Source organism: Podarcis tiliguerta, assembly GCF_965153285.1.
Source record: "Podarcis tiliguerta genome assembly, chromosome: 10".
NCBI classification, from domain to species: Eukaryota; Metazoa; Chordata; class Lepidosauria; order Squamata; family Lacertidae; genus Podarcis; species Podarcis tiliguerta.
This window is the reverse complement of record NC_139543.1, coordinates 66245464-66264274: the sequence shown is the minus strand read 5'-3', so window position 1 is coordinate 66264274 and position 18811 is coordinate 66245464. Positions and strand designations below refer to the sequence as shown.

The 18811-nt window shown below is 48.1% G+C and overlaps 1 protein-coding gene and 1 long non-coding RNA gene across 5 annotated transcripts in view; one reads left to right on the top strand and one right to left on the bottom strand.

The window, feature by feature from the left end:
* LOC310659293 overlaps nucleotides 1-11575 on the bottom strand; it is a 59401-nt gene extending 47826 nt beyond the window's left edge. The window contains exon 1 of the long non-coding RNA XR_014502727.1: nucleotides 11446-11575. This is a non-coding gene — a long non-coding RNA (uncharacterized lncRNA). The remainder of the gene's footprint in view (nucleotides 1-11445) is intronic.
* PODXL (podocalyxin like) overlaps nucleotides 1-18811 on the top strand; it is an 81232-nt gene that overhangs the window by 56873 nt on the left and 5548 nt on the right. For all 4 annotated transcript variants that reach the window (XR_014502640.1, XR_014502641.1, XM_083402223.1 and 1 more), the window contains exons 5-7: nucleotides 9831-9987; nucleotides 11466-11527; nucleotides 15654-15821. Coding sequence is in view for 2 of the 4 variants with exons in the window: in XM_083402223.1 (XP_083258349.1) it covers nucleotides 9831-9987; nucleotides 11466-11527; nucleotides 15654-15821 (387 nt within the window). In the remaining 2 variants the exon portion in view is untranslated. The remainder of the gene's footprint in view (nucleotides 1-9830; nucleotides 9988-11465; nucleotides 11528-15653; nucleotides 15822-18811) is intronic.

Below are 18811 nucleotides of genomic sequence, written 5' to 3'. Positions count from 1 at the left end.
TAGTTGCCCTCTGCAGCATGCAGAGAGGTGTGACCACCAGCAAACCCTCCTGAGTTGATTTTAACACTCAGGCTAGTTGGTCCCAAGCTGTCCATGCTAGCACCTTGAATTAGCGAGATCCCATCTCCCCGCTGCTCCAGATAGCAAACTGCTCGTGGCATTCTGCAGATTCCAGACACTCTTCAAGGATTGCCCCGCATGCCACACAATTGCAGCAATCCAACTGGATTTGGTTAGAGCAGCCAGGTACCTACCTCAGCCAGTGTATTTGCATATGGGAATGGATTCACATTTTAACTTGAAATGGGCGGCTTGAAAGCCGCCAGAACAAGCTCTGAATTGTCAGCATTGACTAAAAAAACCCCATCCAGCTGGGATTTTTGGACTTATGGAATCATAGAATCATAGAGTTGGAAGAGACCACAAGGGCCATCGAGTCCAACCCCCTGCCAAGCAGGAAACACCATCAGAGCACTCCTGACATATGGTTGTCAAGCCTCTGCTTAAAGACCTCCAAAGAAGGAGACTCCACCACACTCCTTGGCAGCAAATTTCACTGTCGAACAGCTCTTACTGTCAGGAAGTTCTTCCTAATGTTTAGGTGGAATCTTCTTTCTTGTAGTTTGGATCCATTGCTCCGTGTCCGCTTCTCTGGAGCAGCAGAAAACAACCTTTCTCCCTCCTCTATGTGACATCCTTTTATATATTTGAACATGGCTATCATATCACCCCTTAACCTCCTCTTCTCCAGGCTAAACACTTAAATGTTTGCAGGGTGCACTCTGCAAAGTGCTTGATGCAACGCCCAGCAGGTTAGTCCTACAATTCAGCTAAAAATAGACAGCGGGTTTAGTACAGTCATGGGGGCCCCCAGTTTCCAGTACCCTCCCTCCTGCCCCTGTCCCTTGTGAGTTGAGTTGCAAGCGTGTGAATCAAGGCGGCGAGTGTCTTTCAGCTCATTATGGCAGCTGTGATATCATCTTTTCCAGCAGCCAAGTCAGGAAGTCTGCAGGCCTGATTTGCGCAGGGACATTGTCGGAAATAATCGCTAACGACAAGCGCCAATTACGTTTTGAAACAGACCCTCGTGAAATCCTCCAGAACTGTCTAACCCCACAGTTATTCGGGGTGTTCTGGGGGGGATTCCCACAATCACAATAGCAATTTCCTCTCCCTCACCTTCCTTCGCTGCCCTGCAGGGCAAGATTCAGCTGTGAAATAATGGGTGTCTTCCGTCAGGCCTCTCTTAGGAGCAGAATTTCCCTCTCAGGAGGAGGAGAAATGAATAAAATAACCCTCCTTTTGTCCCAGGTGGCTCTCAACAGATAACAAGACCCTCTGGTGCTTGGAGTAGACAAACACATCAATTTCTTTCAGTTCCTGGGTTTCTTCAGTCTTAATTTTAGTTTTCCAAATATAGGTGTCAGTTTTGCAATGTGTTTTGTCTTTTTTTAAAAAAAATAAATGCCTCAGTGTGCCTTTCCCCTCACATAAACATTTGTCTGCGCACATTGGCTTGCAATGTGCATTTTTGTTATTTTCACCAATCTATGCGCACTTCCCCTTGAAATGTGGTTGGACATGCGCTTTGCGAAATTTTGGTAAAGTGTTCGTTTTGAAGGATAGTTGCATTTCAGCCCCTGTGCCGTTCCAGGGAGGGCAAATTGGGTTCACGGCAAAATGCAAACAGAGCCAGTCCCCCCTCCCCCCCCCCCAAGTCCTACCTGAGGCGTTCCACCCCACATTGAAAGCAGCTGCAGATCATGTAGATCGGTGGGAAGCAATTCCAGGGGATGGGTCAGCGAAGAAAGCCAAACCTGGATTTGGGTCTTTCCCAACATATTCCTCAAGGGCTCAGATGACCCCTTTGCCTAATTCCAAGTTCCTCTTCACGAGGTCACAAACACACCTTCCATTTGGGGTCGTTTTCAACACTTGTTGCCAAGTGCCAACTGCTCCTAGTAAATGCATAGGGTTGCTATTGGTGTATAAAGTCCTTAATGGCTTGGGCGCAGTTTACTTGAGGGATCGCCTTGCCCCATATATGCCCAACCAACAGCTCCCATTTGAGGTAAAGGGTAAAGGGACCCCTGACCACTAGGTCCAGTCGTGACTGACTCTGGGGTTGCAGCGCTCATCTCACTTTATTGGCCGAGGGAGCCGGCGTACAGCTTCCGGGTCATGTGGCCAGCATGTCTAAGCCGCTTCTGGTGAAGCAGAGCAGCGCACAGAAACGTCGTTTACCTTCCCACCGGAGCGGTACCTATTTATCTACTTGCACTCTGATGTGCTTTCGAACTGCTAGGTTGGCAGGAGCAGGGACTGAGCAACGGGAGCTCACCCCGTCGCGGGGATTCGAACCGCCGACCTTCTGATCGGCAAGCCCTAGGCTCTGTGGTTTAACCCACAGCACCACCTGCGGCCCTTTCCAGTTTGAGGCACATAATGCCAGTTCTGCATTTGTAAGGACTCAATCTTTTCGTGTGGCATCACTTAACACTTGGAACTCCCTGCCTCTTGACACCTGCCTTCACTACACTTTTCCCTTCAGGAAATTGCAAAGTTACAATGGTTGCCCTCGTTTGCCCAGTGACGCCCAAAATTGGGTGTGGAGTTGACATTTGCAAGGGAGCCTTTTTCTGGAAGTTTTCTGATTCTCCTCCAAACTCTGCCCTGATAGATAAAGAAGATAAAGAACCAGTGGGAGGGTGAGGGCGAAGCATGCCTCTTTCTTATTACCAGCTGCTTCTTATCACCAAATGTCCTTGATGCCAATATGCTTGCCATTGTACCTCAAGTGCGACTTTAGCCGAGCTAAAGGCTGCTTAGTTCCAGCCTTAAACTTGTGGGAATCTCAGATTACAGTGGTACCTCTGGTTCATAGAATCATAGAATCATAGAGTTGGAAGAGACCACAAGGGCCATCGAGTCCAACCCCCTGCCAAGCAGGAAACACCATCAGAGCACTCCTGACATATGGTTGTCAAGCCTCTGCTTAAAGACCTCCAAAGAAGGAGACTCCACCACACTCCTTGGCAGCAAATTCCACTGTCTCTTACAGCTCTTACCGTCAGGAAGTTCTTCCTAATGTTTAGGTGGAATCTTCTTTCTTGTAGTTTGGATCCATTGCTCCGTGTCCGCTTCTCTGGAGCAGCAGAAAACAACCTTTCTCCCTCCTCTATGTGACATCCTTTTATATATTTGAACATGGCTATCATATCACCCCTTAACCTCCTCTTCTCCAGGCTAAACATGCCCAGCTCCCTTAGCCGTTCCTCATAAGGCATCGTTTCCAGGCCTTTGACCATTTTGGTTGCCCTCCTCTGGACACGTTCCAGTTTGTCAGTGCCCTTCTTGAACTGTGGTTGCGAATGGGATCCATTCCGGAGGCCCGTTCGCAACGTGGAAAGCCCGCAACCTGAAGTGCCGTATCTGCGCAGGTGTGTGGTGCGATTTGGCGCTTCTGCGCATGCGCAAAGCGCAATTTATCACTACTGTGCATGCGCAAGCGGCGAAACCCGAAAGTAACCCCTTCCGGTAGCTCCAGGTCACCGTGAGACACAATCTGAAAAAACGTGAGATATCATTGTAAGATTCTCTCTTTCTTGCTGGGGGAGAGTTGTCTCCTGAGCCGTTAATGTACCAGCCCAGTCCGAAAACCCAGGAACCAAATTCCTGCTAGAACTCCAACATGCTTGGGGTTTGACGTCTGACTGTTTGGGGTCAGTGTGGGGTTTTTTCTTCCTTCCACCCCACCCCAAACTTTCTCTCTCACTCTCTCACTCTCTCTCTCTCTCTCTCTCTCTGATTCAGCATGTGTTTGGTGCTCGGTTTGTTGATTCAAGTGCCATTACCTCATTCTGGGGAAGGGATGTTAGTTTTAGATTCTTGCTAGTGTGGGAATTTGATTAGCTCAGATTGTCCAGGCCTGTTAAGTCTCGCCAAAGAATGTGCAATGCTTGAAAGGCCATGGAGGGGTGCAAAGTGGATTTTTTGGGGGGAGGAACCGGACTGGCCTCATCCAGTCCGCACAATCCCAAAGGAAGCTTCAACAGCATTTATGTATGTGGCCACAGCAGCAAGGATTCTCTGTGCATAGAAATCAAAGGAGGAGAGAACGTCTTCAAAGGGACAACGGTTGATGAAAATCTTGGAATATGCAGAGGTGGCAGAATTTAAAGCACTGATAAAAGAGACAAATTTAGAATCTTTTCAGGGAAACTGGAAACCCTTTCTAGTCTATATAAAAAGGCTATTTCCCATACCTGAGGACCACAGCAGTGTAAGAAAATAGCAGAATGTATTAAGCAAACAATGTGAGAGAGGAAGAAATTAGACAAGAAGGAACCTTAAAATGTGTCTATATGTCATTTGAGTTAGAAACATCGGTGCTGGCTGAGCAAGAAGTCTCTAGTTTTGTTGCATTGGAATATACCGTATTTTTTCGTGTATAAGACGGTGCTTTTTTTGCTTTTTGCTGTTGTCTTATTCATGGATAGTGAATGCGGGGGGAGGGGCATGCGATTAATGGCGGCAGCAAGCAGGAGATTGCCAGTGGCAATTGGGCGGCCGATTGGAGGCTGCGGCGAGGTATGCGCTTGGCAGTGGCTGTGGCAAGCGATCGGCAGTGGTGGGCAGGCGGGCAAGTGATTGGTGGAAGCGACCTCCCCTACCCCTCCAAAAAAAGCTAAACAACTTAATTTCTTAATTTTGGGTTTAAAAAAAAAATAGGGGTCGTCTTATACAAGGGGGTATCTTATACACAGGAAAATACGGCAATTGTCGAGTAACAAATGTAACTTTCATGTATGGAAGAAAGAATAAAATGTTATTAAATAAAAAAGAGCAAAAATGCCCACTGTTCAGGAGAATCCTTTAAATAGTTGCTAGTAGCGGGGACACGGGTGGCGCTGTGGGTAAAACCTCAGCGCCTAGGACTTGCTGATCGCATGGTCGGCGGTTCGAATCCCCGCGGCGAGGTGCGCTCCCGTCGTTCGGTCCCAGCGCCTGCCAACCTAGCAGTTCGAAAGCACCCTCGGGTGCAAGTAGATAAATAGGTACTGCTTACCAGCGGGAAGGTAAACGGCGTTTCCGTGCGCGGCTCTGGCTCACCAGAGCAGCTTCGTCACGCTGGCCACGTGACCCGGAAGTGTCTTCGGACAGCGCTGGCTCCCGGCCTATAGAGTGAGATGAGCGCACAACCCTAGAGTCTGGTAAGACTGGCCCTTACAGGCAGGGGTACCTTTACCTTTAAAAAAGAGGGGGGGGAATAGTTGGTAGTAGCGATTCTGAGCATGCACAGAGTGCAGAATAAAATGTTATTAAATAAAAAAGAGCAAAAATTGCCACTGTTCAGGAGAATCCTTTAAATGGTTGGTAGTAGCAATTCTGAGCATGTGCAAAGTGCTTTCTCTCATAAATCAATGAGAGAGAGAGAGAGAGAGATTTTTCCCACCCCTTCCCCACCCGGGTTTTCCTCAAACCCCCTTCCATCTCACCCTGTCCTTTTCCAACCCCTTCTCCTTATCCTCACATTTTGTCCCTGAGCAGCTTTGTTTAAAATCCTAAATTTGCCGCAGTGAGTCCGTTTTGACTGTGGAAAGGGAAAGGGATATGACCTAGATTTTATTTTATTTTTTTGAGTGAGGGGAGGCAATGTTCAGACGCAGCTCTGTTCTCCTGGAGACCTTGACCCCCTCCCCGTTAACAATCCATCTTAACAATGCCGTTCCACGCCCAGGGACCGTTCCTTCCTGTCTGGCAGGCCACGGCGTCCTGTCCCTTAGCACCTCCAAAGAGTCTTTCTCCAAATATTTAGACAAAGCTGTGAACAATCCAGGACATCGATTTCCCCCTTCGGCCTTACCCACCCACCCAGGTAAAGAAAGGGAGAAAGAGCTTTGCTCTGCTTTCAGCGGACACAGACATTTTGCCCGCAGACGTAACTTGCTACCACATAAAGTGAGCTCTGAATTTGCAAAGAAAAAAACCAATCCTTTAGTGTGGTCCCATCTATATTTTGCAACTCCCAGCTTCTTAACATTACGCAGTTGCCTTGGTTGGTTCTGCTGTCGGTGCCTTCTGAACGCTTCTTTGTATACCTACCCAGATAAATTTATGCGTATATTTATTTTGAAAACTATTCATTTATCTATTTTTTTATTACAATGGTACCTCAGGTTTCAGACACCTCAGGTTACAGACGCTTCAGGTTACAGACTCCGCAAACCCAGAAATAGTACCTCGGGTTAAGAACTTTGCTTCAGGAGGCCCCATTAGCTAAAGTGGTACCTCAGGTTAAGAACAGTTTCAGGTTAAGAACGGACCTCCAGAATGAATTAAGTTATTAACCCAAGGTACCACTGTATTCTGTTAAATCTGCTGTTTCATATATATATACATTTTTATTGGGGGTTTTCTAACATATCATTTCCAACATAACTTCTTGTCGTATACAATATTTAGACTTCCGTCAACACCTCTGATGATTTTCTGTTCTTTATCACTTATTCTGCATTTCTTAATTTCTCTATTACTCTTAATTATCATTAACTAATAATTCTCCTCATGGTCTTTCTTGCAATATTTCAAATAGTCATCCTTACAAAACTTCTTACAGTCCTACTAGCGTAATCCGTTCATTACAATTACTTTTCAAATAGTTTGTATATTTACTCCAGTCTTCTAAGAATCTCTGGTCCCGCAGGTTTCGAATCCTTCCTGTTAATTTATCCAGTTCTGCAGAGTCCATCAATTTCATCCGCCATTCTTCTTTCTTCGGTAATTCTTCTTGCTTCCATTTTTGTGCCAATAATATTCTTGCCGCCGTCACTGCATATAAAAACTTACAATCCTGTCTATTAATATCATCTTAAATCTGCTGTTTCAAACGTCTGTCTTGATCACTAATTTGTACTGTTTTATGTAAACCACATAAGGGTTTATAATAATAATAATAAGCAGTATAAATCCTGCTAAATAAAAGAAATTGTGCAATCAAACAAAAAGGGGCCACTGCGAGAATAGAATGCCGGACTAAATGAGCCGCTATCCTGGTCAAGCAGTCTTTCTCATGTTCTTATTAACTGAAGCTAAGTGATGCTGGTACAACTTTGCGGGTTAAGACTGTGACGTTTTAATGTGTCTGGGACACGGGTGGCGCTCTGGTCTAAACCACTGAGCCTCTTGGGCTTGCCGATCCGAAGGTTGGCGGTTCGAATCCCCACTGCGAAGTGAGCTCCTGTTGCTCTGCCCCAGCTCCTGCCAACATGGCAGTTCGAAAGCACACCAGCGCAAGTAGATAAATAGGTACCGCTGAGGCGGGAAGATAAAAGGCGTTTCCGTGTGCTCCGATTTCCGTCATGGTGTCCCGTTGCACCAGAAGTGGTTCAGTCATGCTGACCACATGACTAGAAAGCTGTCTGTGGACAAACACCGGCTCCCTTGGCCGGTAGGCGAGATGAGCGCCACAACCCCATAGTCGCCTTTGACTGGACTTAACCATCCAGGGGTCCTTTACCTTTTTAATGTGTCCAGATATTGTACATCGAGAGCCAGTGTGGTGCAGTGGTTCAGAGCAGTGGACTCGTAATCTGGTGAACCGGGTTCGCTTCCCCGCTCCTCCACATGCAGCTGCTGGGTGACCTTGGGCCATTCACACTTCTTTGAAGTCTCTCAGCCCCACTAACCTCACAGAGTGTTTGTCGTGGGGGAAGAAGGGAAAGGAGATTGTTAGCCGCTTTGAGACTCCTTCAGGTAGTGATAAAGCAGGATATCAAATCCAAACTCCTCTTCTCCCTCGCTTCACTGTCATTGTAGGATCAACTGGCATCTCAGTTGCCACTAATTGATACGTCTGACAGGCTGTGGTTCTCAAGAGACATTGTTGTGCGCCTCAGGGAGTGAAGTCAAACCGGTGCGTCAGAAGCACTGAAGAGACCTCCCTGGGGCGCATGCCTGGGCAAGTGTGCATGGAAGTCCAGACGACAAGACCCCTTTCTAGGCCTGCCTGATGGGGTCCAAAGATATTCCGCAAGGCAGTGGAGGGTGAGGATCCGTTCTGACTTTACATTCTGACTTTCTGCCCTCGGTCCAGTATACCTGAAGGAGCGTCTCCACCCCCATCGTTCAGCCTGGAGACAGAGGTCCAGCGCCGAGGGCCTTTTGGTGGTTCCCTCATTGCGAGAAGTAAGGTTACAGGAGACCAGACAGAGGGCCTTCTCGGTGGTGGCGCCTGCCCTGTGGAACGCCCTCCCATCAGATGTAAAGGAAATAAGCAGCTGTCTTCTTTTTAAAAGACACCTGAAGGCAGCCCTGTTTAGGAAAGTTTTTAATATTTAATGCTGTATTTTTTTTAACACTTGATTGGAAGCCGCCCAGAGCGGCTGGGGAATCTCAGCCAGATGGGCGGGGTATAAATAAATTGTTGTTGTTGTTGTTGTTGTTGTTGTTGTTTATTACATGAAACAAGCATCCTTGGACCATTTCAGAACTGTAGCTTCCTTGAGGCCAGGCTGTTACCATGTGGACAGAGGAAGGGAGAGTCGGGTTTATTGTGATACTGTGTGGGGGTCCACGCCCTCTCTTGCATTCCTTTTTTAGGGGGCGGAAAATGCGACCTTTGCAGGGGTGGCAGAAAGCAGCCCCTCCCTCGTCCCGCGAGGAAACCCTGTGGGAGTTACTATTCCTGTCGGTCTCCCAGCTGCAGGCTTCAGATAAAGTATGGCAGGGGACCAGGCGGAGGGACAGAGGCCAAGCCTGACCCGGCTGGTGGTTTTGAAAAGAGGCGGCTTTTGAACTCCTCACTGCCTCCTGGACTAAGCAGCCTGAAGAACAAGGGGAGATATCGCTGGAAAACAGACCTTTCCCCCCTAGAAAGGTCACTTTGGTTCTGCTTAACACAGTGGTTCACACCCCTGGAGGCACACTCCATTGTCTCTCAATAATAATAATAATAATAATAATAATAATAATAATAATAATTTTATTATTTGTACCCCGCCCATCTGACTGGGTCACCCGAGCCACTCTGGGCGGCTTCCAACAAAGATTAAAAATACATTAAAATGTCTCACATTAAAAACTTCCCTGAACAGGGCTGCCTTCAGATGTCTTCTAAATGTCAGGTAGTTGTTTATCGCTTTGACATCTGATGGGAGGGCGTTCCACAGGGTGGGCGCCACTACCGAGAAGGCCCTCTGCCTGGTTCCCTGTAACTTCCGCTTCTTGCAGTGAGGGGACATTGAGCTTTTAATGTTTGATGCATTACTGTATTTTAATATTTTGTTGGAAGCCACCCAGAGTGGCTATACCCAGATGGGCGTGGTATAGGTAATAAATTATTATTTTTTATTATTATTATAAACAAGTTTAGATGGAAGCAATAATGGAATACTGAATGGTATAGTTTTTGTAAAATATGCAGGGATTTATGATATGTAAAATGAACTATGGAAAGAGAAGAAGGGAAGTCATTGATATCTTAAGGATGTAAAATCAGTATTTTAAATTGCAAAACACAAAATTTAATAAAAAATTATATTTATATAAAAAAGAAAGGCTCACAGCATTAACATTGCGACTCTTCTCATGCCATGTTTTTCCTGCGGTAGCTAGGAGACTGGAGAGCTGCTACAGTCACTTGGAGGCTTCTCATTCCATTGATTCCCCGCCCCGGTTTCTGTGTGAACCCCGCACTTTTCTCTGCTTTGAAGATCATGATTGACGCTGCCCCCGTGTTAGGAAACGATTCCCACCAGGGTGGCAGCCCCCAGCAAGTTTGCCCTAGGCAAAGCCCTAACCGTGGCGAATTTTGTTCTTCCTTTCTACAGAACAGTTTGGAGAAGAGCGCCGCGAAGGAGCCTCTCTTGAATGTCCTCTGCAAAGCGGTGAAGCCCACCTTCAACCAGAGCCGGGATGGGTGTTTGGCGAGGCTGGCTTCCAAAGACGACCCCAAGTACTTGGCTGTCCTCGAGGTGGCTGTGTTGAGTAGGTACCACATGCGTTGTTGGGAGCCCCTAGGGCAGCCTTTGCTAATCTGACACCCTCCAGATGTGCTGGCTGCAGCTGTGGTCCAGAACATATGGAGTGCACTGGGGTGATGATGTTTTCCCATGAGTAAGAACTAGGAACTTACATACCTGTTCTCTGCTGCCCTAGTAGTTGCAGACCAGTCTAATAATAATAATAATTTGTTGTTGTTGTTATTTAGTCGTTTAGTCGTGTCCGACTCTTTGTGACTCCATGGACCAGAGCACGCCAGGCACTTCTGTCTTCCACTGCCTCCTGCAGTTTGGTCACACTCATGCTAGTAGCTTCGAGAACACTGTCCAACCATCTCGTTCTCTGTCGTCCCCTTCTCCTTGTGCCCTCCATCTTTCCCAACATCAGGGTCTTTTCCAGAGAGTCTTCTCTTCTCAGGAGGTGGCCAAAGTCTTGGAGCCTCAGCTTCAGGATCTGTCCTTCCAGTGAGCACTCAGGGCTGATTTCCTTAAGAATGGATGCGTTTGATCTTCTTGCAGTCCATGGGACTCTCAAGAGTCTCCTCCAGCACCAGAATTCAAAAGCATCCATTCTTCGGCGATCAGCCTTCTTTGTGGTCCAGCTCTGACTTTTTTATTTGTACCCCGCCCATCTGGCTGGGTTCCCCCACCCACTCTGGGCAGCTTCGAACGAAGATTACAAATACATTAAAATGTCACACATTAAAAACTTCCCTGAACAGGGCTGCCTTCAGATGTCTTCGAAAGCCCTCTGCCTGGTTCCCTGTATCTTGGCTTCTCACAGTGAGGGAACCGCCAGAAGGCCTTCAGCACTGGATCTCAGTGTCCGGGCTGAATAATGGGGGTGGAGACGCTCCTTCGGGTATACTGGACCGAGGCCCTTTAAGGCTTTAAAGGTCAACACCAACACTTTGAATTGTGCTCAGAAACGTACTGGGAGTCAATGTAGGTCTTTCAGGACCAGTGTTATATGGTCTCAGCGGCTGCTCCCAGTCACCAGTCTAGCTGCGCAATTCTGGATTAATTGCAGTTTCCGGGTCACCTTCAAAGGTAGCCCCACGTAGAACGCATTGCAGTAGTCCAAGCGGGAGATAACTTGAGCATGCACCACTCTGGCGAGGCAGTCTGCAGGTAGGTAGGGTCTCAGCCTGCATACCAGGTGGAGCTGGTAGACAGCTGCCCTGGACACAGATTTGACCTGCGCCTCCATGGGCAGCTGTGAGTCCAGAATGACTCCCAGGCTGCGCACCTGGTCCTTCAGGGGCACAGTTACCCCATTCAGGACCAGGGAGTCCCCCACACCAGCCCACAGGAAACCTTTTGCCGTTGGACTCGAACCCGCGACCCCAAGATAAAAAGTCTCATGCTCTAACAACTGAGCCGAGTGTGTTGCTATTCCACGCAGTTTTCTGCACCGCCTTAAAAAGGTTTCTACTCTCCTCACCTTTTGTTTCCTTCCGTTAGCAAACTCTGCGGATAAGGAGCTGTTTGAGTCTTTGGCGGCGAAGATGGAAGAGCTGGAAAAGGTAAGGAGGGTGTTTGAGGAAGTCCCATTCCTTCGGTTTGTCGCCTTTTCAGTCAGGCATCTTCAGATCTTTTGCTTGAAGTGTTGCTTGGCAACCAGCCATCACCAACTGGGGTTCAAGGACAGCCCTTCAAGGTGTGTTAGGATGAAGGATGCTTTGCTGAGTGATTTTCTGAAGAAGGCACGATAGCAAAGCAGTTGCCCATATACGATACGATACAAAAATCCCTATTGTCATTGTTCTCTACAGAACAACGAAATTGAAAAAATCTACATCAGACATTCCAAAACCAACAAGCCTGCTATCCCAGCCTGGTTAGCCCCCTAAAAACTCGGGATACCCCATAATTAAATACAATATACTCCCATAGAAACTACCTTACACTGCGTTTAAAACCAAAATCGCATTTGGATAGACACTGTTTCTCAGGAGGCTAGTCCTAGTCTTTATAACCCTGTACCTTCTTCCAGGAGGCAGAAGCTGAAAGAGATCATTTCCGGAGTGCGCACTATCCTGCGCTATCTCTGCAGCTTTCTTACGACACCTGGAAGCATATATCATGCCCCTCACAATATTAGGTGTGAGGTGGTGCCCTTGTTGGGGGGCTGATTTAAGCCCTCTTAAATCAGCAGCATAGAGACAGTGTGGCCTAGTGGTTAGAGTGTCAGACTAGGAAAGTGGTTAGTGGAACGCTTTTCTACTTTATTTTTAAGGAATCCAAAGGTGATTGGGGAAATTGCAGGGCAGTTAGCTTAATGCGTGTTTCGGGGAAAATGAGTGGAAATCATGATTAAAGATAGAATGAGCAGGAACCGGTTTGGGCGAAGGAGACACAGCGGAGATTTTGCAACGGCAAGTCAACCGTGCCTCACTCGCCTTTCAGACTGCAAAGGAAGTAGGTGAATAGAGGTGGTCCAGTTGATGTTGTGTCCAGTTGACATTGAGGCAGTGTGGTGTAGTGGTTAGAGTGTTAGGCCAGGGAGACCTGGGTTCGAATCCCCACTTGCCCAGGAAGCTCACTGGGTGACCTTCTGCCTGTCACTGCCTCTCGGCCTAACCTCACAGGGTCGTTGTGAGGATAAAATGGGGAGGGGGAGGGGGTCTTTGGAGGAAAAGGTGGGAATATGCAATAAATAAATAAAGCAAGTAAAAGTTGAACCAAGACGTCAGACATCCCCCAAGGGAAAAGAATGGAGGTTGAGGCCTCTTCGGAAACAGAGAAAAGCCAAGGGCATTTTAACTTGGTGCTATATTTTCAGCCTAGCTTGTATTTAGAAATTGGGGGAGTTTCGGGGGAAACCCCTCCCAAAATGGGGCACATGAACCCTGAATTTTGAGGGGACTGAATAGAAGAATTAGATTGGGGGGGGGTCTAAGGGGTTGGGCAGATGAGTGGTACTCGGCTAAGTTTTACTCAAGAGTAAGCCCTGTGAAGAGGGATGCGGGTGGCGCTGTGGGTTAAACCACAGAGCCTAGGACTTGCTATCAGAAGGTCGGCAGTTTGAATCCCCACAACGGGGTGAGCTCCTGTTGCTCGGTCCCAGCTCCTGCCAACCTAGCAGTTCGAAAGCACGTCAAAGTGCAAGTAGATAAATAGGTACCACTACAGCGGGAAGGTAAATGGCGTTTCCGTGCACTGCTCTGGTTCACCAGAAGCGGCTTAGTCATGCTGGCCACATGACCCAGAAGCTGTACGCCAGCTCCCTCGGCCAATAAAGCGAGATGAGCGCCGCAACCCCAGAGTCATCCGCGACTGGACCTAATGGTCAGGGGTCCCTTTACCTTTTAAACCCCTGTGAAATTAATGGACCCATGTTTGTCAATTTCAGTGGGCCTACACTTGAGTAAAACGTAGCTGAAAAACACCCAATGGCATTTCTCCCCTCCTCTCCACACACACTTAAGAAGGAAAAAGAGCCTTATTTAATACCTTTGCATCCCAGTTTTCCTCCCAGAAGTGCAAAGCGCACCATGCAAGGCTTTCCCGCTCCAGTCCTGCGGGGTGGGTTAGGCCGAGAAACAATGCCTGGCCCCAGGTCCCCAACTGAGCTTCAGGGCTGAGTGTCGATTTGAACACAGGTCTCATAGAATCATAGAGTTGGAAGAGTCCACAAGGGCCATCAAGTCCAACCCCCTGCCAAGCAGGAAACACCATCAGAGCACTCCTGACATATGGTTGTCAAGCCTCTGCTTAAAGACCTCCAAAGAAGGAGACTCCACCACACTCCTTGGCAGCAAATTCCACTGTCAAACAGCTCTTACTGTCAGGAAGTTCTTCCTAATGTTTAGGTGGAATCTTCTTTCTTGTAGTTTGGATCCATTGCTCCGTGTCCGCTTCTCTGGAGCAGCAGAAAACAACCTTTCTCCCTCCTCTATGTGACATCCTTTTATATATTTGAACATGGCTATCATATCACCCCTTAACCTCCTCTTCTCCAGGCTAAACATGCCCAGCTCCCTTAGCCGTTCCTCATAAGGCATCGTTTCCAGGCCTTTGACCATTTTGGTTGCCCTCCTCTGGACACGTTCCAGTTTGTCAGTGTCCTTCTTGAACTAGTCCCCAAGTCCTAGTCCAACGCTCTTCACTGCTTTAACCATTGCAACTGCTCATACAGCAACCACAGCAGACCCCCTCCATCAAGTTTGCATTTCCTGGTCTGGGATGCCCTGGGAACAAGGCACATTCTGTCCCTTCCTGCTGGTCCAGGAAATGCAGCTGGCAGGGTGGAGAGCCTTGATGGGGTCATTGTGTGAGCAACCACAATGGACCTTTTTTTTTAAAAAATGTGGCTAACACTTAACCTCCATTCTGTCATCTCATCTTCTAAGTCAGATGATCAGCCTGGTTTTTTATTTATTAAAGTATTAAGCATTTAAGGGACATGCCCCCGCTGTCTCCTGAAAGTAGTAAAATTCCACTCCCTCTGGGAAGAAGAAGAGTTTGGATTTGATATCCCACTTTATCACTACCCAAAGGAGTCTCAAAGCGGCTAACATTCTCCTTTCCCTTCCTCCCCCACAACATACACTCTGTGAGGTGAGTGGGGCTGAGAGACTTCAGAGAAGTGTGACTGGCCCAAGGTCACCCAGCAGCTGCATGTGGAGGAGCGGGGAAGCGAACCCGGTTCTCCAGATTATGAGTCCACCGCTCTTAACCACTACACCACACTGGCTCTCTCACTGGGGGAGTGAGACTTCTCGCACACTCTCCCTCACTGGGACCTCTCTCACACTCTCTCTCACTGGGGAGTAACGCTCCTGAAAATTGTATTTATTCATTGCATTTATATGCTAAATTTCTCTCCAAGGAGCTCCAGGTGGTTCTCCCCCTCAGTGTCCAATTTAGGATGGTGGTGACAACTGCACATAGGGTGCCAATCCAAGGAGGTGCAAAATAATAATAATCATCATCATCTCTCTAATACTTCAGAAATTAGAGTAAATGAGTTACAATTAAGTAAGAAAAACGGCAGCAACCAAAACAGGACAGGACAGGACAGATTCAGTAAAATATAATAATAATTTATTATTTATACCCCGCCCATCTGGCTGAGTTTCCACAGCCACTCTGGGAGGCTTCCAATCGATTGTTAAAAACAATACAGCATTGTACTGTAAAAGAGGAGGGTCCTACAAAACAAAGTTAACTGATGAGCGTTTGCAGCGCTCTTCCAGAGCTGTACAAGAAAGATGCTAAGTGCACCAATGTGGAGCGGGGTTTTCACAATTTAGGGGTTGCCACAGAGAAAATCCTCTCCCAGGTCATTATCCCCCATGCTTCCATGGGCAGGAACCACACACAGAGCCCCTCTGCCTACCTTAGGAAGGTCAGTAGCCATGCAGATGGCATTTTAGATATTGGGGGCTTAAGTCTTTTAGGGATTTAATCACCTTGAATCGGGCCATGGGACAAAGTGGCCACCAGTGTAGGTGTTTTGAAACAGGGCTTTTGCTGTTTTGGAACCTGGCCAGTAATTTGGCTGTAGCGTTTTGCGCCCGTTGACATTTTCGGGTAAGTCTCCAAGGGCAGGCCCACGTAGCTTGCATTGCAGTAGCCCAGCCAATGCTCCTCTCTCCGTGGCGACTCCTCTGCTCCCAGCCATTCACCCCCCTCTTCCTTTGACAGATTGGAGTGAAGAACATCACCCACGGCGGCAGGAGCAGGGACCCGGACATAGAGGACCGCTTCAGCATGCCCCTGATCATCACCATTGTCTGCATGGCTGCCTCTCTGCTACTTGGTGCCGCCATCTACGGCTGCTGCCACCAACGCCTCTCCCAAAGGAAGGACCAGGTAAACAGGCTTTTTGCGTTTTGCGCCATCAAAATGGGCCTCGCAGGAGTTGTAGGGCCAAGCTTCACACACCCCGACCCTTGAGTCATCCGCTCTGAGCCAGGGTCATAGCTGTCAAGCGTCCCTTATTTGGTGGGACAGTCCCTTATCCCAGCGCCATGTCCCGCTGCTGTCCCTTATTGATGATGTCCTTTAAATAAGCTACTGAAGGTAATGGGGCCCTTTCTATGTCCAGCTGTCCTTTGTCAACAACAAATTGTTGCTGGTTTTTTTGTGTTGAATATATGCTATATGGTAATTTATGGACCTAATAGGTATCTAAAGCCATTTGCACACAACAAAATATGTATCCTATCAAAGTAATTGTTGATCCCTTATTTTGGCTGCTGATCCCTTATTTTCGAGGCTGCTGGTCCCTTGTTTTCAAATCTGTAAGTTGACAGCTATGGCCAGGGTCTCCCATATCCCACTTTATTTGCAGACATCGGCAGTGCTCACCCTAACCCTCTGCATTGCAGAGTGTCAATTTCGGGCGTCAGTAGCCTATCTGCCACAATTCGCAATGCGTCAGTGAAACAAAACGGCTCAGGCCCCGTGAGCGCAGCAGCTCTTCCCAGTAGGTCTTGCCCCGATGGACAGTGGCGAGGACCAAAAGTCTCTGCCTTTCCAGAGTCGTCTCCTCACCTGCGTCTTTCCCAAGCAATCTGAGACTCATGTGCTGCCAAACACAGCAGTTCTTTCCAAGAATATCAGGACAAAAGGAATGAGGAGGTGGAAGGGGAACCAAAACAGTTTTATGAACAAATAAACAGCAGGCATGCAAAGCATAAAATAAAACATACCCGACAGGGGCTACCCAATCTCCCCTTCAGCTGCCCGGAGCCCCAGGTAGAGCAGCAGGAGGCCCCGACCGTCGGTCTCCCAGCATCAGGGCCTTTGATCTGGGTAGAAGCTCCCTGGGCCCACCTATGGCTTTTATAGCCTGCCTTGATGTAATCAAGTGCACCGGGCATTACTCATGATTAGCCCAGGACCCTGAGATGGAACTAATACAGAGCGGCTGAGAGTCGCCCACTACCTGCAGCCGGGCATCCAGCCAGCACTTGCAACAGAGAAGAACCCAAGAAACGTCCGACAGGTGCGTGAAACACAAGAATCAAACGGGGGATGTTAAAGGACATGCCACCTAACTCCTCAAAATACAGTTTATTGGCAAAACCTATTTGGTGTTTCGCAACTTTCCGACTACTTGCAGGACCTTAGCCAGACCTAGCAGAGTAAACGCAGAATCCACGGAAGCAATTGGCGACTTGGCTACAGACAGGATGGACGAAGCAGGAACCAGGAACTTGTAGTTAGGTGTTTATTATATACAGTGGACTATTTACAGGAACAGAACACGGATCTTTTGCTAGCTCTCTCTGACATGACTCACAACTCCTACACTCACACACAGAATTCTGAACCTCTGAATACTGAACTAACACATTCCAGTTAGTAGGCCATTAATTATCACTCCCTTGAGAGAGCTTGGCCAATCATGGAGTTGTCTCCATGTCTCTGTTATCACCAGGCAGACTTACTCCTTCAGATTGCCTTCTGGCTGTCTGCCAAACCTTAATTGACTCTGTGTGAGTAGCTGCACGTACACAGTTTCCCAACACAATTGTCTTCTGCATTTCCACTACACTCATCTAGGAGTATAGCATCTAGATCAAGGGAAGTAATAGTGCCACTGTATTCTGCTCTGGTCAGACCTCAGCTGGAGTACTGTGTCCAGTTCTGGGCACCACAGTTCAAGAAGGACCCTGACAAACTGGAACGTGTCCAGAGGAGGGCAACCAAAATGGTCAAAGGTCTGGAAACGATGTCCCTTATGAGGAACGGCTAAGGGAGCTGGGCATGTTTAGCCTGGAGAAGAGGAGTTTAAGGGGTGATATGATAGCCATGTTCAAATATATAAAAGGATGTCACATAGAGGAGGGAGAAAGGTTGTTTTCTGCTGCTCCAGAGAAGCGGACACGGAGCAATGGATCCAAACTACAAGAAAGAAGATTCCACCTAAACATTAGGAAGAACTTCCTGACAGTAAGAGCTGTTTGACAGTGGAATTTGCTGCCAAGGAGTGTGGTGGAGTCTCCTTCTTTAAGCAGAGGCTTAAGGTCTTTAAGCAGAGGCTTGACAACCATATGTCAGGAGTGTTCTGATGGTGTTTCCTGCTTGGCAGGGGGTTGGACTCGATGGCCCTTGTGGTCTCTTCCAACTCTATGATTCTATGATTCATCACTTTGTCTCTGCTCTGCCCTCTTCATACCTCTTCTGGTCCTGGGAGACCAGGGAGGAGCAGAGCTGGTCGTAGCAGGAGGGTAGACCCTCTTGGCATCTTCACCAGCCTGACTCATCTCTTCCTCTTCAGCTTCTCATTCTCATTCTGGACTTCTCTACACCACAGACTCTCCCTGCTCACTAAGCCGTTGCCTCACCAGCTTCCTACACCTCCTCCTCCCAGCCTTCTCCCTCTGACCACTCATCATTCCCACCACCACTCTGAGCCTTCTTCCCTTGGGGGTTCCCCAGCTTCTGCCTGCTACCGCTCCTCTACATCCAGCAGGAGTTTGGACTAGGTGACCCCTGGGTTCCTTTCAACTCTATAGGATGCAGGTGGTGCTGTGGTCTAAACCACTGAGCCTCTTGGGCTTGCCGGTCAGAAGGTTGGCGGTTCAAATTCGCACAACAGGGTGAGCTCCTGTTGCTCTGTCCCAGCTCCTGCCTATCTAGCATTTCGAAAGCATGCCAGTTCAAGTAGATAAATAGGTACCACTGTGGCGGGAAAGCAAACAGTGTTTCTGTGCGCTCTGGCTTCTCTCACGGAGTCCCGTTGCGCCAGAAACGGTTTAGCCATGCTGGCCACATGACCCAGAAAGCTGTCTGTGGACAAACACCGGCTCCCTTGGCCGGTAAGCGAGATGAGCACCACAACCCCATAGTTG